The 23,853-nt window shown below is 30.9% G+C and overlaps 1 protein-coding gene across 28 annotated transcripts in view; it reads right to left on the minus strand.

Moving 5' to 3' along the window:
• LOC139521109 (nucleolysin TIAR-like) overlaps nt 1–23,853 on the minus strand; it is a 93,068-nt gene that overhangs the window by 13,359 nt on the left and 55,856 nt on the right. For 24 of the 28 annotated variants that reach the window (XR_011663996.1, XR_011663995.1, XR_011663997.1 and 21 more), the window contains 4 exons: nt 22,267–22,324; nt 20,333–20,420; nt 2,515–2,590; nt 267–372 (listed from right to left, as the gene is read on the minus strand). Coding sequence is in view for 18 of the 28 variants with exons in the window: in XM_071314395.1 (XP_071170496.1) it covers nt 267–372; nt 2,515–2,590; nt 20,333–20,420; nt 22,267–22,324 (328 nt within the window). In the remaining 10 variants the exon portion in view is untranslated. Of the gene's footprint in view, nt 1–266; nt 373–2,514; nt 2,591–20,332; nt 20,421–22,266; nt 22,325–22,873; nt 23,008–23,853 lie in introns of those variants that run through there. The other 4 variants (XM_071314408.1, XM_071314407.1, XR_011664003.1 and 1 more) reach the window with 3 other exon arrangements.

Genomic DNA, 23,853 nt, shown 5'->3' on the forward strand with positions numbered 1-23,853 from the left:
ATTTAGCCACTTATCTTGAAAAAGTCTTCATTTGAAGAAGATTGTTTTATTTCAATTACTTATTGTTTTTATTTGAGAGACACTGTAAAGTTCAAGACCTCAGCTTGTAATTATTCAAAATGGGTGAAATTTTGTATAACACATGAATCCCAAAACTATGCCACTGTAAAATATGATTGGTGGTTTCCAGTTCCGTTGACATATATTACTCAGACTTTACTTTATAAATATAAAACAACAATGTCTTTCATTCTTTAATTAATTACCTTCTTTAGGTACCGGAGCAGGAGGTTTCCGCGTTGCCCAGTTGGTTCTGATTGGTCGGCTACCTAACCATTGACCATTCATACTCTGTATAGCATTTTCAGCATCCTAAGAATATAAAGTATGTAGATAAAGAAAACACTCTTTTGACCTCTCTTATCAAAAATTCTGCTACATAAGAAAACAAGTTTCAAGTATACCTGACCAGATCAAAGTATCTGTTCCATTGTCTTTTGATCATATTGAATCATGCTAAGACATAAGTGACCAACATCAGTTTGAGTATTTATTATAAGGCTTATGGGTGCCTAGGACATAACAGCAATTATAAAGAAAACTTCCTAGTCTCTTGCTAGGTTGAAACCCTGCGAGCTATGTTGTTTTTCCTGCTAGGTTAAAACCCTGCGAGCTATGTTGTTTTTCCTGCTAGGTTAAAACCCTGCGAGCTATGTTGTTTTTGTATCCTTAAAATATCTTGATGTTTGCATCTGCCTATTTTTCTACTGAATCTGCTACACAGAAAATAAAGCATCAAATGAATTGTTTATCAATTGTTTCTCCCTATTTTATTGATCAACTCTGTTTTAAAACAATAAAAGTAGAAACATTTGTATTTTTTTGTTTGTTATTTTCTAGGTAACAGCTGATTCTATTAAAGTTTACTCCTAAAAGGTAAAATAAGTAAAAGATTGAAGAGATCTGAATTACAGACTAAGAAAAAATATGTTATGAACCAGATACAATGAATGTATATTTTTTCATTAAACATGTGTAGAATCCTTTGAACCCAGTGAACCTTAAACATGTTGTGGACCATCTGAACTCATGTTGTTATTTTTTATAACAAAAAGGAGAAAAAAAATCAACATTTTCATAATGACAATTTTCTGTTAATTAAATTTATAAAGGTAAAATTCTAAACAATTATTGGAAATTTCCACATGACAACTGTAAGTCAAATACAAAGTATTGCTGGTTTCATAAAACACAAAGGCTTATCAAACCTTGGCATTTCCTACCAACAAGAATTGTGAATTTCTATGGAAAAGATACTTCATATAGCACGACATTTCTGAACGATTCATCCTTGTTTAGACTGGTAACCAATCCATATGTTAATATCCTGTTCCTGTTAAGAGCGTTGAGAGGGGGATTATTTTTTCTTAATTACACAAAGCATGCTCAGGAAGATTACAAGCACATTCCATTTACAAGTCCGTCCCTTTTATATATCAGTGATGGGATTCAATTTCCTGGATTTTACACGGTAATCAAAGATTAGCTAAGTTTGTTAAGGAATTTATTCCCCCGACAAAATAAGTATAATCTGATGACATGTGCAATGATTAAAATTGAATGTGTTGCATAATAATAACAGAGCTCGGTTTCATAGAAACATTGTAAATGGGAGTTGATGAAAATTACTCTAGTCATGAAACTTCTGTCCATTAATAAGGTCACGATCTTCAATTAAAACCAAATTTAAAATTTCCCATATGAATCTTTATTTTTCATTATCAGATTATCAGTTTACCAAATACTTAGAACTGTTACTTTAATACAGTGATTGTTTAAGGTTTTCGTAATGCAATAGTACAATTATAACCGTAGTCTTTAAACTTTTATCAGTCAACATTTAAGTTATATTTGTATCTCATCTTTGCTAAAAATAAATGTCTTATTATCTATTGATAAGGTCATTTGTCAAAATAATCAGAAAGACAACCTATATGGACTTGTGTTGTCAGAAGAAGTCGATATGCAAATTGGCAGTGCAGCAAATGGCAGGTATAGAAATACTCAGTTTTATTGAAAAGTAGCTGTTGAACAATTCTTATGAAATAGTATGCAACAATAACTGAAAAGATGGAAAAATGCGCAGTTCATCTATCATCAGATAAACTCCCTTTGTTAAAGGTGATCCATTCTGTTCTGGTTTGCTATGATACTGGGTTATTATTTCTGATAAGTTTTGGGACCTTTGTGTATTTAAAGCTCAATTTTTTTAAGTGTCTTTGGTTCTCTAAACTTGTGGATTTAAACATGCTTGATCAGCCCAGAATTGGCAAGAGTAATTAAGTATTCATCGTGGGTCTCACATGAAATTACAAGCCTTATTTTTAAATGATAAGACAGATACAGGAATCTGACAAAACAATAAGCAGGATCAGGAATCAGACCGCAAAAAAAAAACCCAAACAATATGTTTGTTGTGTTGACTGGTATTTCTTTATTTACTGTAATACTTACAACTTTTTTAACGAATGAGACAAAACCATAGCCTTTGGATTTCAGTGTCTGTGGATCTTTTATTATTTTACAATCTCTGAAAAATACAACAAACACAAAGTTCATTAACTTGAGAAACATCTTAATTTACATCTTATTCATGAGAACAGTCTTCATTTAGAAACACGACTTTAATTAACAATCTTTACTATAGAATTTCACATTTGCTAAAGAAGAAAAAAAGGTTCATTGAAATGAATTGCTGAAAGTTTTAAAAGTCAGTGCACTGTTTTTGTTTTTATGCTTTAAGTAAAGATGAGGTAGTTAATAATATGACTATAAATATTGTAAGGTATAAACAGAATTATATACCAATGTACATTTGGTTGGGCCCTTGATTTCATTATTCATCTACTTTATTCTATAATGGGATGGGCAAAGTCAAAACACTAAGAGTGTTCTGTCATCTTTTTTGTTGTTGTTGACAAGACAAGTGTAAAATTCCTAGCAATTTGAATAGTGCCATGTGACATTTCTACACTTTGATTGGTGCATAGCACAACATGTGACTTGTAATTCAGTTAACTCGCTAATTTGTGAGACATAGCTCTTAAGAACTGGTGATTTTAAAGATAATGTGAAAATAATCTGACAAAAAGAAATAAATCCTATAGTTTACATAGTTGATAATCTTATAAATGAGCCTAAGAGACATATAATAGAACAAGGGTGAGGGAAAATGATAGAGAACCTGTTGTCTAATGAATAATATACAGCAAATGAGGTACAAGACAAAAGAAGTGGAGCAAAATGTTATCATGTGCAAGCTTTGGGCAAAGAAGATCAAAATGTACCAAAGACATACAGTTTCTAACTAAATCCAACAATTCTTTGATATTACTCCTAAACGTTGAGAACATAACAGAAATTAAACAAATTCATATTTGTTTCACCAAACAGGGGTCTCCTGCACTCAAGTCTATAAAGAGCATTCTAGTTATATTTCTCATCTTATTTTGTTCATAAGATATAAATACTGGGGATTAGCTTTAGTAGTCAGTTCCCATTCAATATCATCTCTGATGATAGCAAGTTTTTAAAATACTTCCTAACATAGTCAAACGTGTCACAATATCACTGACGGATCATTGGTTGGACAATATTATTGTTGAAACAATCTGCAAGTTATGGTCGACCGATCCTTAATGACATACAATTAAGTGGAAACAATATAAATGTTTCACCATAGAACATTGAGATGGTACTAGTTCTCTTTATCTAGAACCTAATAACAGACTAACATATATTCATTGTGTCTAGATGTAAGTGACTACCAACATATGTCTTTTCTATTGACTTGCAGCTAAGTACATTGACAGTTTAACTTTACCATTGTTTCATTAAGAACTAGATACTAATGAGTTTTCTGCCAGCAATACAGGCCATTACTATTGCACTACAATAATATCAAATTCCGATGGAATGGAACATGCAATCAAAGTTATCGTCTATGACTTCTCTGATGCTAATATGTTTCAATTTTATCATTTCAATTATAGACCTAAGCATATAATCGCCGTAAATTACCCAGGTCTTGGGTGGCAGACCCCTGCTTTAATGGTTATAGCTATTGATTTTCCCCCAGAATCCCCTAGTTTAAATCACAAAATCAAGTTTCCTGTAACATGACACAACCACTCATCATTCGGCTCACGATAAAACATTTATACGCCTGAGATTAATCACCAGCATCTCGCCAGGACCAAACATTTATTTCAAATGTCAGCTGCTACTGTTAGTTTGAATCTAATACATCACATCTTAAACTAGTTTCAGATTGCAATTTGAAAACAATTGTGCTAAAGGCTATTAAAATCATCTGCTTTACTTGTACCCCTTCAGCCAATTCGATACATTTTCAATGTCAACACAAATAAGAATTTTACGTGAAATGATGACTACCATCAGGAAATATTTGGTAAAAAATCTTTACTCTAATTCAACTAATCTATAAGAGCTTGTTTATTGACTAATTTAAGTGATATTAATTCTCTGGGTTTAAGATTTGTCACGTAATTAAGAACCCTAGAGGGATACTTCTATTTCTAATCTAATTTCTCTATAATTTGCAGTCGTTTTCAGGAGTTTTATTTTCTATTGCAAAACTTCTAATCAGGTATTAATGACAAGATATAAATCAAGGAAAACCAGCTCAAGAACAAAGACGTTTAATATAATTGTGAATTTCTTTGTATGTCAACATAACTGCCTCATTGAAATGGTATGCCTTCTTATAAACAAATCAGTGGTGTACTGCTAATAAACTGTATGCACACCAAAAAACTTTGATCTTACAAAATACTTTTTCCTCGGAGTTCAGTATTTTTGTGTTTTTACTTTTTATGCCTGTCACCGTATTCAACTTTAAATTTACCACTTTTGTCTACTTGAGTTACCATAAAGCCAGTTCTTTTCGCAGGGTGTAATTTTTCGCCTCATTTAAGCAGTTGGAACAAAATTGCAAACAATTCAAGCAATTTAGAATGCAAATGCAATGGTATTAATTTGAAAAATGATTGGAATCTGCTAAAATATTTTGTATACCTTATTCAATGAAATTGCAAAATTTTGCAACCCGATAATATCATTGCAATAGGATAATTCTATTGGGCAAATATTCTATGGCATATACATGTAATGCATTTTCAGAATGAAGAGGAATTCATTCCAATAATTAACAATAAACAGTCCTTTTCATGATATCAGCACAATACAACACAATTCTTAGGTGTTTTTTTGTTTGTTTGTTTTGAAAAACCTGCAAACTTCTAGCAGTTAGAGAAAAAGTTTGCCTCTTTCTTGTAGATATACTGTTCAGCCTGATTCATGACTTTTTGTTGCACTAATACCTGAAGAAATATTATTTATAAATTGGGACATGCAATAAAATTGGACTTATATTGTGTTAAACTATTCAAATATTTCTGCTATGATACAACGCTCTATTCAATTAAAATGAACAACATACTATCAAACAGTACACTTTCTCCCTTACCAACTATAGAGATCACAAATTGTTACTTGGTACACTTTTGACCCCACCCTATCTTGATATTTTAATTGATGGCTATATAAAAAACATCTTTTACGACAACCTTGCATTTGGTTTTTCTAGGTTAAAAAAAAATGCACCAGCTAAAATTAAGTTATTTTTTATTTTTCTTTTATCTTTTCAAAGCAACTTAATCTGAACATGCTGAAATATGGTGAATTCATATTTTTGAAGAAAAAAAAGTTGTGTAGGACATTTTTAAAAAGAATTTATTGATTATAGCAATGATCTATTAATTGTACTTTAATTTTCACCAATTTCTAAATTAGTTAAGACTTCAGATGGTCAACTTTGTCATGAAAAAATTACAAAGCTGGTGCTGCTTTAAAAGAAGTCTGTTAGGTTTGAAAAATAGAGCTTCTAAAGTAAAAAATAAACATAGGGCTATGTAACCAACTGAAAACAATATGATTTCTGGTAAATATAACTTGAGATGAAGAATCTAATTTAATTTTATAACAAGAAATAGGGCATCTGGTATAAAATAATATTCAAAAAAACTTTATATATTCCCTCATTGACAAAAGGCTAAAAGAATGTAACCGCAAAAAAGACAAAACAAACCCGTCTGAAAATTTTGTAAAAATTAATCCTTTTGATATATCTCATGATATAATGGCAGAATAATCCAAACTATTTCATACATGTACCAAACAACAATCCATGCCTGCTCTACAGCATAAGGGAGAAATGTAAAACTACTGCTCATCCAAGCACAACAAGGATAAAAAGGGGGAAAACTACTACTGAAATATAAAATAGTCAATAAGATTTCCCCAAAATTTTATATAAAGACTATAATTTTAAATAGTAAAGGGATGAAATTTGAATATCCAATACTTTAAGCATATATAAAATATAATAAGTAAAAAAAGTTAAGAAAATATAGTGAATAAAAAGTTACTAAATTTTCCTGAATTCTGAATATGCATACAGTAAAGAGAGAATTATAAATAAAAAACAAAAATAAAAAAAGTAATAGAAAGAAAAAGGCATACATGGCCTGCATTCTGGCTTTTGCTAGCTGATGGCATCTCTTTTCATCTGTAGAAAGATCAATTGGAAGTTTAATAAAACTAAAAGTAAAACATCATCTCAATGTATAAAGATATTCACTTTCAACCCAAAACTAGTGATGAACATATCAAATACCTATCATACATAAGAAGTACATTCACTATTATATAAAAGACAATTTTCTCAAAAGAAATAATGTCAACTGGGAAATAAAATCAACTGACTTGTAAATATGTAGGAAAATCTTCAACCCTCTTTACAATTATGCTTGGAAATCATCAACAACTTGTACACATGCTGGGAAATCATTTACCAACTTGTACACATGCTGAGCAATCACAAATGACTTGTACATGTGATAGAAATCATCAACAACTTTTACATATGCTCGGAATTCCATCAACGGACTTGTACAATATACTGGGAAATCATCAACAACCTGTACAAGTCCTCGGAAATCATCAACTGACTTGTACAATATACTGAAAAATCATCAACCAACTTGTACAATATACTAGGAATTCACCAATGACTTGTACATATGCTGGGAATTCATCAATCACTAATACTTAAGCAGGAGTATAAACTGACTTGTACATATGCTGGAAACAGCATCAACTCACTCATTCATCTGCAGGTTAATAACATAAAATGACTTGTACATATATATGGGGCTTTAAAATTAATGACTTCAATAATTTGAGAATAGATTACTGAAAGTATATTTGACTTATCCTCAGTCTATCCCATCACCAATAGATTGAACTCTATTATATCTCCTTTTATGTATCATGTTTATAGTGGCCATGCATTTGAATATAAACTTTACCGTACCTTGCTTTGTTACAGAACTCTCAAATTTTCAGATCACATACAAAACCTATCACTATTTTCTCAATTAAAATGTAAATTGCATCATTCTAAAGTTTGTGATTACTACAAGACAATTATTTATCTTGCCGAGTTAATCCGTTGTCGTCTATCATTAGACGTCCTCTAAAATACACTGTTACTATTGGAGGAACTTTATGAACTTATCTCCATTATAAACAAATCTGACTGATACACAATAGTCTTCACACAATATAACATGCAAATAAGTTTATAATCTGTCATTGATTTCTCCAGAAAGATATATCATGTCTTACTATAATATAATACATGAACACAAATCTTAATGATTTAATGAAAAACTGGCAATTTGATTTCAAGATTCTTTGTAATTCTTATTTTGATTTCAGCCGTAATGATTTGGATAAATTCAAAAAAAATGCAAAGAACTTAATTATGCCTTCTAAAGGTAACTTGAACCTATTCGTCAAAATTAGATTACTTTTTTTTAATATGCTAAAACACATTCTCTCTTGCTATTTGAAGAACTATGAAGACAATTGTATTTCACAGAGCACATGATACCAAGCTGCATTACTTTGAACTTGCAGGAAACCTTGTATATCTTAGTATTTGGAGTAAAATCATCAGAAATCAGGGTATATAAAGATGTTAGAGGACTGTGACCAAATACAAACTTTTCCTCTTCATCACACACATTGTTTACATCTCCTTACAGACAGTCTCATCTGGAAGTCAAAGTTTAATGTTTCCCTCATCTCTACTCCAATACTGTCAAACCCAACACAGTCGTGACGAATAATATAATTAACACTAACTACAGATGGACAGACATATATGTAGTCTCTAATCAAACATAATTTACATTAAAAAGCAGGGGAAAAAAACATAAAACCAGTACCAAGCTAGTTCTCTGATGCCAAGGTTACAACAATATCTAAATAAAAGGTCAGACATTTTTAACACGTTCCATTGACATTTTCAAATGATCCTACTTCAGTGACACTGCACGACTATAAAATTTATGTTTCATTATAGAGTCTCTTTTGTCTTATTTATTTAAAAACTTTTGTGGAAGTTAGACTGGTACTTAGTCAAATTTGACTGTTAGCATCTTTTAGAACCATTAAAGAGTCCATGTCCTCAACTATCTTTCCATCAGAGAGAGAGATTCAGAAGAAACAGCAAAATCTACATCAATTGTAAAATGCAATAATAGTTTGTGAATCTATCTAATGATTTTATACAGCCACTTCATGATGGTACAATTACTGGTTTTATTGATAAAATTTATCAAGAAAATCTATGACAATTTATTGACAGATAAAACCATATTTGCAGTTTATCTTTTTGACACATCACAATTTCATCATTAAACAAATTTAAACATTAACCTAATTTGATTTGTAAAGTGAAATCGATCGGGAAACTCGTCAAAACAAGCAGTGTTGGTTGTAATATTTGTGACGGGTTGGTAATATATGAAGACAACACTTCTCATTATGATATTTGCCAGAAAGCCTTCTATAAAGGCGAGTGAATTAGTCCCTAGTGGCCGTGCTTCCAATATAATTTCTTAATTTGTGGCACTGCAATATGAGAGAGATAAACCAAAATTGACTTTTTCTCTGTGCTGTATTGGCAAAATAACTCCTCTGGGATGAAACCCTGAATTGTTAATTGTTATATTAGTCTTGTCAAGTCCCGGGCTAGAAAGATAAGGCCAAAAAACTCATTGGAAAATTGCTCCAGGAATAATAATCAATATATGGTATGAAACTATACAAATTCACATGAATTGAATTCCAAAATGATAACTGATTACAAAGAGAACATTGTTGTAGTAAGACAATAAATTGTATTAACTCCACTATAGAGACTAGTAGGGTATTATTGAATTTTGTGTCTGTAGGTGTCAAAAAGATCTTTTCTCTTTATTGTACTGTTCCTGTAAAATGAAAGTAGAAGAGTTAATTTGTTATTGGTCAGTAAGGGAAACACCCACATTCTACCATTTACACTTGTAAGCTTTTACAACAAGTGTTCATCACTTGTAAACCAGGAAGGAAATAACTTGCAGAACACAACTTAAACATACTTTAATTCCTACTGATGTTCAATTGTCACCTCTTCACCAAAAAAATATATCTTTTTTTTAACTAAACGTTTTAAATGTGCCAAAAATAAAGTTGTTTTTTACATCACATAAAACTAACATTGATATCAAACCTAAACAAACCTTGATTCTTCACCTTCCACATAAAAGTGACAATCAAAATATTTTATTCAGACTGGAAAAGGGGGAAAATGCCAATAGGTATAGATAGGTAGACCCTTTTGTTTTAAACCTGTGCATTAGTTGTACAGTGCCTCAATACTATGCTCTATTAGACAGGAAAATGTGGACAGTATTCAAAATATGTACTCAGAGATTAATTCAAACTCAAATACTGGTAAATACATTTTTTCTTAGTATAGATATAGTCAATTTTTCGACATATAAAAAAAGAAGATGTGGTATGATTGCTAATGAGACAACTCTCCACAAGAGACCAAAATGACACAGGAATTAACAACTATATGCCAGTTTTTCAGAATAGATATGTGACTTAAATCCAGTCAGAGTTTGTTGAAAGGCATTCTTCAATTTGTTGTTAATAAGAAAGTACTTGTAGCCTATTGTCTAGACTGTAATCCATTTAAATTAAGATGGAACTGTTGCCGGTCTGTAAGAATGGGTGCTCTGATGACGGCATGACATGCCATGTACACAATCAAACCTGCCAAAGTTAACAATATTTCATATCTTTTATCAAATCCAAAAACAGCGATATTAACTTAAAGACTGATCAATCCTCTGATTTACTAACAATAAAGCATTATTGACCTGTGAAGTCTTTAATTCATCCTTTAACTTTATCTCATTTTTTTTCCATTGTTCTAATTAGTTTTTTAAATTTAATCACAAATATTGAGGAATATTAGACTTTTACTGATGTTGATTGTCAGTTGTTGTCAATTGTCAATAAAAGACTTTTTTTTTCTTCTTCTAATCTTAAGTTTCCTTTCTTGAAAGTAAAGCTTCAGACGTTTGTTTAATTGAATGTTTGATGTGTAATTCATGGATTAGCACTTTATAGACTCAGATCAAAGTCTAGGCACTCTATAAACTCAGATCAAAGACTAGTATTACACATTTACCTTTTTCATTCTCAATCATTTGAAAATATTGTCAACAAAAATGTTTCAGTTTAAGAAAAACTGATACTTTTGAAGCTCATGAAACAGCATTTTAGTGAGAAATTGTATTAGCCTTAGAAAAATGTATTTGCCTTTTAAAGGCAATGAAATACAACATCAGAAAAGGTCCCAGAGGCAGAAAACGAGAAGTTCTCCTCATTATTTTCAAGTCCCTGCTTGGAGAATTGACTTTTCTTGAAACAGCCGACCCTTGTTTAGCTTGATGCATTCTTTTGTGTAGAACTGATCAAGATATAAAAAAAAAAAGTTCTGACCCTAAAATTGCAAATCAATTTAACAGATTCTTCTTGTATATAATCAAAAATTATTACAATTCCACAGTGATTGATGAAAAATATCTACCTTTTTCTCTATAATCAAGCGAAAGTTCAAAACATTTTATTCTAATACTCCACAATTATTTATATAGAAGAAATGTGTTCTGTTGCAGATGTGTGCATTTCATCAATTAATCAGAAGGTGATCGACAACTGCATTTTATATTTCTTTGTTAAATTTACATTGCATATAAAATTTATTTTGATCTTTGTTTAATTTATATTGCCTATAGGTCTTTCATCATGCAAAAACTTCCATTTCAAATCCATAAAATGTCAATAGAGCACAACTATTCAAATGTCACTTGCATTTATATTGCATTTCAAATTCCATCATCAAACAACTATGTCTACACAATCACCTATTAAAACACACAACTATGTATGCAGATCTTTATTTTCTTCACATTATTTTTAAGTTCTCTTTGACCAAGCAGGAAGCTATAACAGATTCTGATTAGATTGCACTAAATAAAATGGTACTTTTCTTTATTAAACCAATCCTTTATTAGATGGTTTCTTTCATCATTGGATAGACCACACCATAACAAGATTGTTTCTTTTATCAAACAGACCATACCATAAGAAGATGGCCCTTTCCCCTGGTAAAGCTTGCTGTTTGGTGTAAGCTAAGGCTCAGTGTTGAAGACCGTTCTTTGACCTATAATGGTTTACTTTAACAAATTGTGACTTGGATGGAGATTTGTCTCATTGGCACTCCTGCCACATCTTCTTATATCTTTATACTGTGAAAAGATTGTTTCTTTCATGGTCTTACTGAATGGAAGTACTGCAACATACTCCTTCTACAAGGGATTTCTGCTCCATAGTATTACTGACCTGAAGTACTGATCCATGGTCTTACTGAACAGAAGTACTGATCCATGGTCTTACTGAACAGAAGTACTGATCCATGGTCTTACTGAACAGAAGTACTGATCCATGGTCTTACTGAACAGAAGTACTGAACCATGGTCTTACTGAACAGAAGTACTGTGCCATGGTCTGAATGGGAGTACTGCACAATGGTCTTTTGTGCAATGGTCTTACTGAGTGGGAATACTGCCCAATGGTTAACATTTATCTTTTTATAATTGGCTTTAGATGATAATTCTATAAGCCCTTGATTTATTGTTTCTGTTTGTGAAATAGACTTCACACTATTTGTATTAAAATCTATACACATATATATATGATAGCATAAGGACCCTTTTCACCAGGGGTTCCTTTTGTCAACAAGATGTTTTTGTAATTCTTTGTGACAACCGATGTTAAATAATTATTGATTCAATTTCAACTTTTATCATTTTCAAGGAGGGATTCCTTTTTATAATTTAATTGAATTTTAAATAATTCACACCTCAAAAATACCTACTCTAGCAGAATTAATTATATACATTTTAAATGTTTATATTTGGTTGGAAAATACAAAAGCTCCGACACGATTTTCAATCGAACCAACATCTAAATATATATATTAAATTTTCCATTACAATGATTGATAATTCAATAGAAATGAATGAACACTTTTCAATTTCAATAATGCAAACATAAAACAAGTTTGAATCACATGTTTTATCCCATTTCTACAAGCACTGATTGAATACTTCTGACAAAGATTTAAAAGATTCATTTTTGATCAGTGAGCCGTATTGAGTTTACTTAATACATGATGCTTTTGATTGTTACGACAGGCCGTCCTATCAAAAAACTTCCTCACAAACAAACAAATATGTCTCCTGCTGTCAAGCACCAGTCTTGTAGATTTAATTTAATTGCACAAAAAATGGCCGTCATGTGAATATTCCATACATTTTGATCCAAATAGGATATGATTTAAGTTCGTAGCTCTGTGAATGTCGTGGCCTTTGTACTATAATGTAGCAAGGAATATAAATTTCTAATCCTAGATGATTCAGACTGGCTTTATTATACAATACTCGCATAAAATAGTTTAGCTCAATACAAGAAATAACTCTATAAACCATCTCTGCCAATATTTGACAATGATTTATGCAAAAAAAAATCTTTCTTACCACTCGGATCATTTCTTTACCTTCCAATCTTGGCATAATTAAGCAAGAAAAATCAGATATTAGTAAAAATATATCTGGACACAAGCAGGATTAAAGAGTTTGGTTACAATAAATCAAGTTCTACTGTGTAGATGGTTCTCAAATAGTGACGGCTATCCTTGAAACAAAAAGATTTAGTCTGGAGCTAGTGGACTAAACTATTGTTAATGACAGTTACTAAATTAAAATTCTCAATTACTGAACTAAAATGTGTTTATTTATAAGTGGAAATTTGTTGCTGTTGTCGAATCCTGGTATGTTTTTATCCATGGATCATTTTAGGTTTTCTTGTATAAGTAATAAAATGTTGTATCCTTTGGTAATTTATAATGTGCTTTCAATGGTTAGTCGTATGCCTTTTTTCATTGGTTGATTTTTGCTGCAATTCTTAGTTCATAGTTAATTTAATTCTTTTTGACACTTTTTGTGTGTTTTTTTGGTAAGTCATAATATGTTTTCTTGTTTTGTCATTTTTGTTGTACTTCATTCGTTACAGAAATAAGAATTAAATCCCCAATCTACAGGGAATACAAATGATGGTATAACAGGTTTTTTTCTAGGCCAACCTTTATTCTGACCAATCAAATGCATAGAAACTTATCACCAATAGACAACACATGCAGACAATTAAAGTAGACCGAGATATGTCATTATTAATTACAATATAAATCATAAAAGTGCTGAAGAAAAGAAGATGGCCGATAGAGATGAGAACATTGTACCATATTCAATTATATAATTTTAACTCCTAGATTCATATAAGTATGAATGTAATTATGAATGTTTTTGACATAGATTTATTGGTATGATTCACTGACAGAGATTCTAGCTAGTTACATAAAATTGAGAATGGAAATGGGAATGTGTCAAAGAGACAACAATCCAACCAAAGAGCAGATAACAGCCAAAGGCCACCAATGGGTCTTCAATTAAACATGCTTGTTTCACAGTGATGGATTATCCAGAATAGATAGAAAAAAAAATAAACAATAAAACACACTTAGGTTAATTTAAGCGATGTTTTGATAGCACATATGGTCTAATATCAATTGTATATCCACAGCCCTGTATCAGTCTAGATGACGAACTTTGACACATAATCATTTGGTGGACTATATCAACATTAAATATAATCTCCAATGAACACCAGGTGCCCTTTAACCTTTATTATTGAAATGTTTCAACATTACTTTCACAGAACAGTCAGACTGTCAGTTTACATGGATAACCTTTATTTTTTCAATGGTAACATGATGGGTGCCAGAAGTGTTTGTAATCCGTCTAGAATCTTGCCTCTCTTTCTCTGTGATGCCACGTTGAATATTTCCAGATGACCATATCGTCCGTCTGAGTTGTATCATATCACACTCTTTCTGACATATCAAAACAAGCTCGTCTGATCATCAATTATGTATAACCAAATTTGAATCTAGTGAAAATATTATAACAGGAGTCCCATAGGACCCATTTAATAAACAATTTCCTTTCAAGAGTTAATGGCAATGCTTGTGGCAGACATATAAAAAGCAGAAATTTACATACTTCTTTTGAATATTTTATGGGATAAACACAAACATGCGATTTTTGCTTGATTGGTCAGATATAATAAGTCTTTAGGGACCTAATGTTGATGAACGATAGATCTATACTGAATTATATAAAATATATGCTGATAACTATTTATTAAATCTAAATGTTGTCAGACACCTACAGAAAACAATTGTCTAGAATTTATCACAACTCTGGGAAAAAAACCACAATGTAGATATTCCTCTGTAGTTTACTATATCAAAGACACAAAAGAATAATTGAATATGTATGATTCTCCAACAGGCCAAATACATGGTATTTACAACAACAGTGTTTATTAATGCAAAAATGACAGTCAAATTGATTGTGAGGACTTCTAATTATCATAGATGAAAGATGTCATATGCAAAAAGTACTTTTTACTTTCATATGAAACATCTTCTGAACCTTGGCTGATGAGCAGATAGAATTCCCAATAAATTCAGTGGCTTTATGGGTCAATTTCCAAAAAAAAACTATTTCCCCACATAAAACATAATAAAGACAAGATCACATTATTGCTGTACACAATTGTCTAGGATATAAAATATTTTAGAAGTCAAAGTCAAAGCTCAATTCTTAAAACAATACCATATAGGGGTCAAACTAACAACACAAATTTACAAAACAGAACAATAGAGGTCAAAACCACAACAAAACTGTACAAAACAGTGCAATAGACGTCAAAATAACAACACAAGTGTACACAAAAGAACAACAGAAGTCAAGATCTGGCACAAGTGTACACAAAAGAACAGAAGGCAAGATCTAAAGGACAACTGTACATAAAAGTTCAATAAAAGTTAAGATCATAAAGTAATACTTAGTACCAACAACCTTAATGTGTATTCTGTACTTTATATAGGATAGGGTTTCCTATTGCTATATATATATATAATATGTAACAGTATTCAAAATGATAAAAATATTAGTTTCAGAAATAGACTGTCTCTTAAAGCGCTGAAGACAATATGCCAGACACAAAGCCCATTATGGGCTTATATCTTATATAGGAAGTACTAAAGAGTGGTTGAAGGAGTACAATGTTCTACAATGTTTCCTGATCATTGTGATTAACATAGTTCTACCACAAGATACGTTCATGTCCTGGCATATCATGGCATATCATGGACAAGTCTTCAATAGGCAAATCTTTTGATAACGGGAAATCATCTACATTAGCTTCACATCTATCACACAGGCTTTTTGATATGACAGGAAATTTTATGTGTTTGTTTTGTTCATTTGAAGTCATTACCTTCAATAAACTTCTATTAATGGACGCATTCAGGTAGATTTTTGTAGCCTGGTTTAAAAGAGAAGATTTATTCACCAGTATATATGTGGAATAATAAAATAATGACATTTATTTTCAAATCTTTGTAGTCAATGGTGTATAAACCTCGTGTTCAATAACCTTAAGCTCAAGGATTCTGTCAGTGGTTTACAACATCGTGTGAATATTTCCGTATAAATTAAACTATTGGAACTATGGCGATCAATTCATCCTTTGAAGTCATGGCGAAGAATTTACAGTTACTTCTAAGCTTGTAAAATACAAGGATTAAATATTCAAAATAAATAAATCTTTAAAAAAATGTACTGTCACTTTTAAATTGTAAATGATGTCAATAGTTTTATAGATGTATTCAAAGAATTATTTAAAACAAATATGTCCCATCTCTTAAAAGGTCTAAAAACTTCTGAGAATGTACTTCTTTACAGTAAATCAAAATATTTCATTTATTTCATGCAAAGTGATGAAAAAATCCGGAAAAAAAAGAAGTTCTTAATGCCTGAAAAAGGTGACTAAACTTATGACCCTGAGAAATTCCCTCAACAGGATTTATAACATGTAATGTATTTTTAAGGCATAAAATGATTTTTTTTTATATTTTTTTATCTTAAATGTGGAAAAATTGCTTAAAATAGTGCTGATTGAGTTTATTACTTCACAATGGTATCACGATAAAACAGTTCAAAAGACATTAAAAGGTTCAGAGTAAAAAATCTAGTGAAATCTCCTGGGATTAAATGTTTTATTCAACATTCGACAGAGAATAATGGAAAAGAAGAGAGATTTACTTTTTCATTAAATAATGGCTACTTTTACGATTGCTACAAAACCTTTTATAGCGTAATGTGAAGAATGAACTAGTTAAGTCGTCAAGTCTCCGTAGATTAGGAATTTCTTTGGACAATAATGTCCAGTATTGCTCCAGAGATTCTGTTACTCCCTTCAGGCCTAACCATTTCCATAAGAATTTGTGACAAGAAAACATTTTTGTATCTGACACAAGTATTCCATGTACATTAACCAAGACGATGGTTTGAATGACACTAACTTATTATCGTATCATTTCCATTCTAGACATGTCTTTATCGATCTCATTCACGATAAAACGCAAGCGAATCTGGCTCTGATCGTCTTTTCTAATGAACACAAATAGATAACAAATTGAAATATAATGGAATCAGGCAATATTAAGAAATGGAGAAAATAATACAAAACTGATATTACGCTATAACGACAATCAAATCCGTCAACAAGATTGTAATTATTTAATACAAGATTTACTTGATTATAAATTTATTTCTCATCATGTATCTTAGCATGCTAGATCATCTTAAACTTTATGATACTTGAGCTGTTCAACACAAATATTTTAAATTGTTTCAAATTCATTCTCCAGCTAAGAGTACAATTTTTAAAAATGCATCATTATTACAAATGCAAGATTTTATCCTAACTAAAAATTGCTATAAATTAAAAAAAAAAAATGCCCTATGATATGATTAATTTGTTAAACTAATCACATACAAGGAAATTGCCAGTTTTCTCAATCTTATTCGTTTATGCTTAATAGTAAGAGAAAAACCCGAGCCCAAATGACGTAATTCAACAAATGGAATGACATTATTAATTTATAACAAGTTTGGCTCAAATTATTGCCTCTGGTCTTAACAATTATTTTTTTTATTTCAAATTTACTCAATCAGTTCATAGATTAGAACTATGATAGGGTTTTCAAATATAAGGGTTGTCTCATAGCAATCAAATTAGCAGGGTCATATCACTTACTTGTTGTATTACTCAAATCGTGAATTAAAGCATTTATGAGTAAAGTTAATCACATTGTGTTGAAAAATGGGGGTTGGTAGTTTGTGAGGAACAAATTATCAACTGTGAACCATTGTTGTTTTAGAGCAAAGGTTCTATTTTAAAACAACTACATTACTTAGTGTGAGGATAAAATATCTTGAAATGCACCATGATTATTCAAGTCATCTATGGTATCTTCTAGGAATAACAACTGTGTGAATTTAAAGAGTAATAGAACACACCTGTGATATCGCGGGTCCGTGACTGAATTAAAGTATATAACTATGCGTAAGCCTTATTTTAGTATTGGTATTGTCATCTGATAAAGTCATGCCGATTAAAAGATACACAGTTTTCTCTGCTTTCATTTTTTTCTGTTTGAACCCATCGACCTGGAACTTATCAATTATTGGTAATATTAATTATTTGGAAAACAAAAGGTCCTGGAATGGAGTATTTTTTAATCAACAGCATTGTCCTATATTAGTTATGAATAAAGTTGAATTCTTTGATTCGCTGTTTTACGTCATGCCCGTTAACAAATTGAAAACTGTACCTATACGCCTTATTTTAAGTCCAGATTTTTAGTATTCCTATTGTAATCTTAGAAAGTTTTACTGATTAAAATACTACAATAGGGAACAATTTGACAATGATTGAATTTAGTAGTGTCAACCATGTGATTATGACCTGTGTATATAGAAAAATCCTAATAACCGTTTGGTGGTGCGCCTGTCAGATGCAGAACGTACAAATAAGGTAATAGGTAACAGGTGAATATACTATTGGTATCGGTATCGGATTCGACCCGGAACTTGTTAATTATTGGCAATATTAATTATGTGGAAAACAAAAGGGTCTGGAGTGGTGTAATTTTTAATCTACACCATTGTCCTATATTAGCTATATATGAAGTTGAATTCTTTGATTTGTTGTTTTTACGGCTGACAAATTGGACCTCGTTATTTTAGTATTATAGATATCTTGGGTTTTTTTTATGTTAAATTTATAGCAGGATGGTTATTGTATTTTTTTGGGTTAAAAATTTTCTCATTTTAATATTTTAAAGGAACTGCCCCATTGATATTGTAAGCCTTTCCAAACTGGATTATTTCATCACTGAAAGCACTTAAATCATTGTGTAACAGACTTTTTATATACTTTTTACAGGGATTATCCAAGCCTTTGATTAGAGGCTATTTTATCTACGAAACCATTCCAATTATTAGTGCAGACTTTTTATATAACATTTTCTTTGTTCTTGAAATGAGTTCCTATGGAATGTTGTGACTTGCCTAAGAACGAAGAGACATAAAATCCTGGATTATACCTCGATGTTATGTCTGTCTATGTGACCTAAGTCCGGTCGGACACAATCATGTCTAATCAAATTACAACTTCTTTGATTAAAATACCAATGGCAAACTCTAGCAATTTCACGTTTTTCTTTTCAGAAATTGTTTTGTTGATGAGTTTTATTAAAGCGAATTAAAGATAAGAATCAATATATAGCTTTTAAACGAGAATCGCTTTTTAATAAAGAATATCATTTCCATTGAAAACAATGTAATTTCCACTTCTATAAATCTGATCCGGTTAATGTCAAAACATTTGCAAAATAATCAGTATTGATTGTAAAAACTTAATGTACCATTATAATAGCTTATCGAAACCAAAATATCTATACACGTTAAAATTCTTATCTGAGAACATGCAACTTTATATAGTATAATATTCAGATTAGTAACATTAGTCTCTGAATCAAATGTTACCATTTATAATGAACTTATTACCAAGTTTGCGGTTTTAAAATACTATTTTTACGAATTCAAATTATTTTAAAAATGTCAATCTAAAAAGATATTTCATCTGTTCAAGGTTAATTTATTCCAATAAACATCTTATATATTTTTAATCTACAGCCTTTCATAAATCGTTTGTTCAGTACTAAGAGTTCATCACCAGTGCACTGAGCAGATAACTAAAAGATTCTGCAACTTCTCAGCTCAAAAAAAGAAATACACCGAGCTTCCTTAGGTGATGTATTAAAACAACTGACTTCTATGAAGAACAAGAGATCACTACATATTTGTCATGTGAACATGACGTAAACAGGATTTAACAAGAGTGCACACACTGAAATGTCGTGCCTGCTATCCTAATGATTGAACTTATGTTGAAAGTCTTTAAGATGAAGGTTTTACTAAAGAATCACTTAAACTTATTATTATCAATGATTCCTGAAAATGAGGTGAGTCAGATGAGACCGTACAGTATGTCAGCACTGGATGGCCAAATACTTGTGATAAAAATTCTCTGAGATCCAACAAAAAGATTCACATAGCCCAAAAATACAAACCAAATATCTCAAAATCACAGTCTGAAAAGTGGACCAGTATGTCAACAAGAGAGCGGTTAATTATACTAACAGTCCTTAAACATTAAAGATCCACTCCTTTAACAAGGCATTATGGGTAATTCAACAAAGAAACAGAAGGATGAAGAGTGAATGTAGGCTCTATTGTATACTTACGAAATTTCACCAAATGGTTGAAATGCTTCTTTTAACTGTTGCTGTTCCATATCCATACTCAAATCACCAACAAATATATGGTAATGCTCTGAAAGTAAACAATCATTGTTTGTTTTAACATGCATTATGGCATTTCTACAAACATTTAAATGTTTTAGTTTTTGTCATTTCTATTGTTCTTTTTATGTATTTTATTAATGTTTTTATGTATTTTATTAATGTTTTTATATATTTTTAATATTGATATTTGTCTGAATTTTTAATAGATTTTTTTAATGGCAATTTAAAAACTAATGTGATTTTTCTGCTTTAATGTCCCATGTGTTTATTCCTAATGGATATCAACATGGATCAAAGACCCACATGGAAATAGAAAAAAACCAAGATAAACTTTAAATGGTACACTGTAAAACTTATAGTCAGAAAAGTTCAATTCAATACAGTGCTATATCTTTAAATGGTTTCCTACAAATTCTAATCCTTAAAGTTACTACATTATATTTTTTTGTTTTAAACAGCAAATATCAAGGATTTTGTCTCCTGATTATTCAACAAAAGAAACTTGATCGGGCTTCATAATAAACAAATATATTAAAGACGAGATCACATGACAAAAATATAGTTGATGATTTTTCTTGATGACAGCATGTTCATTAGTGCTTGCGGACAAAACAGAATCGTCCATTACTGACTTCCTGTTTATGCAACATGTCAGGATCTTAATAAATACTTCTGTATGAACAGATGTTACCCCCAAATACATGATCACAGTGCAGATCTATGGCTTAACGTTTAAGGAAGTTTCTTTAATTTTCAATCTCATTAGCCATTTTTTTCTCATTAATTTACCTTAAAGAGCCAAAAAAATGAGAATAGTAAAGAAAATATAAGGAATTGATGAAAATAAGACTATATACTGTCCTGTATGGACCTCTCCTAATATACACATCTAAATCTCATCTATCCTGATTCATTATGTTTTTAATAACAAGAGATTTTTGTTGATTAACAGAGAATTAAGCTTGATTGAGGAGCATACCATCCAATCAAGTCTGGTCTACAAGCGGACATATAATTACTATCTACAACCATTAGAGCAACAATACAGCTGTCATTCTCAACTCAGGCTTCAAAAAATATGGTCAAAATAAGTGCTAATGAAGCTAGACAGTTTGATTCATACTGGTTTTAACTTTCATCATGAAAAATTAGTCTTTGTCTCCCACACTGAAAACTTTAAGCCATTGTAAGATCAAATGATTCATGTTTCAGTACAGGTTATATTTATTGTTTTCAGGTCTGTGTCATTATTTTTGTATTCTGATTGTCCAAAAGCAGACTTTTTGATAATAAATATTCATTAACAATTACATTTATAAACACAGTTAATTAATTAAATTTTATTATTACATTAGTAGCAATGATTTACCATTATTTTCCGGTCTAATCAGAATCGGTAATGTCACATGTGAAATAAATCATGTGATTTCGATGCTTTGACCTCAATAGTTGGTGTAAATGAGCCGCATCAAAACAAAGAGAGAACGCAAGAAAAACATTTGTTTCATTGTGTTTTTTTATTTTCTATGCCTCCAAAGTTATTATGCCACAAATATAGTTGACTCCAAGGAATGAGAAACACAATACAACAACACAGCATATACTTATTCAAGAATAATCCAAATACAAAACTGATTCATTTGATGACCCTTTTAAAAACGAGATAACCATCTTTTTTTTTAAATTCATCGTTTGTTGATTAAAAACAATAATGTTGGTCTGATGGTACATGGTAGATATGTGTTGATGTTGAGTTTACAGTTTAAATAAATGCTTGCTGCTTAGAGTGCAATAATAGTGACTACCCACCAATACAGTTAACCATTGTGATGGCCTCCTGAACAAGTCAGTTTTTGTGGTATCAATCTACTTACTACTTGTGTCTTGTTTTGGTGCACTACTAGGTGATGTGGCCCAATTTACTTTCATTTCCTGAAGAAGAAAACAAATATGAGATTAAACACAAGAACAATAAAAATAAACAAGAGATATGAAAACTCAATTTTGTAACGTTAAACCTCAGTAAGCTAACCACCATGAGGAGTAATGAACCTACTAAATCTGAAGGTCCATCACATAGAGATTTATTAAGTCTATTACTCCTCTGGTGTATTTTATACCCTGTTATGATTCTGACCAATTTCTTTATTTTGTCTTTTCTCTTTTGTCAAACTTTAGACTTAAAGAATTGTGCAATAATTCATCTTCAATATTTTCTCTCTCTCAAAATTTCTTGTTTACTCCAAACTTTTATTCCTCATGAAGCTAAAGTTTTCCTATGAATGTAATTGAGTAAGTAAGGTTCAACAATTTGAAACTAACACAATGATGGAAGATATGAAATCCTGTAAAAAAGGTTTTTAAATTAAGTTTTTGACAGTTAATTCTCAGAATAAATGTTCTGCACCATTTACAACTACATGTATAATTCCAAGCCAGTGGTAAATGTCATCTGGACTGGAATTAACAAATGGACTATACCTTAGGTAGTATTATATACATCATGGTACTGTTATACTGCTGTGCAAGTAGATTGGACCCGGCCTGTTGATCCATGGCCATTTCAAAATAATGGACAAAAAATGCAGTCAACCAGGCAAAAAAACTGGTCATGCCTGATTAATGATTAAGCCCTTCATTACTATGCATGTTTCTATAAGGTAACATATGTTATGTGGAGGACCATATGGTTCAGTAACAGCTTATTATAAAGGTGTAAGTAATCTAAACATCTAATTCAATTTATACATCAACAAAGAATGCTATTCTTTTTTTTTTTAAGTATTGATTGGTTAATGGTTACAGAAACATTTAATATAGATATTAGAGATGTGGCTACCTGCACAGCATTGATCTGTCAAAACAATGAAAACTTCAATTTGATCAGGATATTCTATGCTTGTTAATTAAATTCTATTATAACCTTATCGTTCAATTAACAAATGAAACATGAGAGAAAGTCAATCAGACTACATTATGAAAACTTAATGATTCCATCACTGGATATCATAACTAAACTACAGTGGTTCAAGCAATCTGATACACAGCATATCACTATAGGAAACAACAGTGGTTCGAATGATAGGCAATCTGATACACAGCATATCACTATAGGAAACAACAGTGGTTCGAATGATAGGCAATCTGATACACAGCATATCACTATAGGAAACAATGGTGCATGGCAAGAAACAAAAACCTGCTTTGACAAACAGCGTAATACAATGGGAGATTTCTAAAATTCTCCATAAAGTACACTAAGTCAATTTAATATAGAAACATTCTACAGTGACTTAAATTTAGATTGAACAATTTATTCATTTTCAGTGCCAATCATACACTATATTCTAAGCTGAAATGCACTTGATGCAATCAGCCAAAAAGTCCACGAGAGGGATGGGACAAGTAATCTTACTTTAAATCAGCCAAAAAGTCCATGAGAGGGATGGGACAAGTAATCT

The sequence above is a fragment of the Mytilus edulis genome, chromosome 4 (assembly GCF_963676685.1).
Source record: "Mytilus edulis chromosome 4, xbMytEdul2.2, whole genome shotgun sequence".
Taxonomy (NCBI): domain Eukaryota; kingdom Metazoa; phylum Mollusca; class Bivalvia; order Mytilida; family Mytilidae; genus Mytilus; species Mytilus edulis.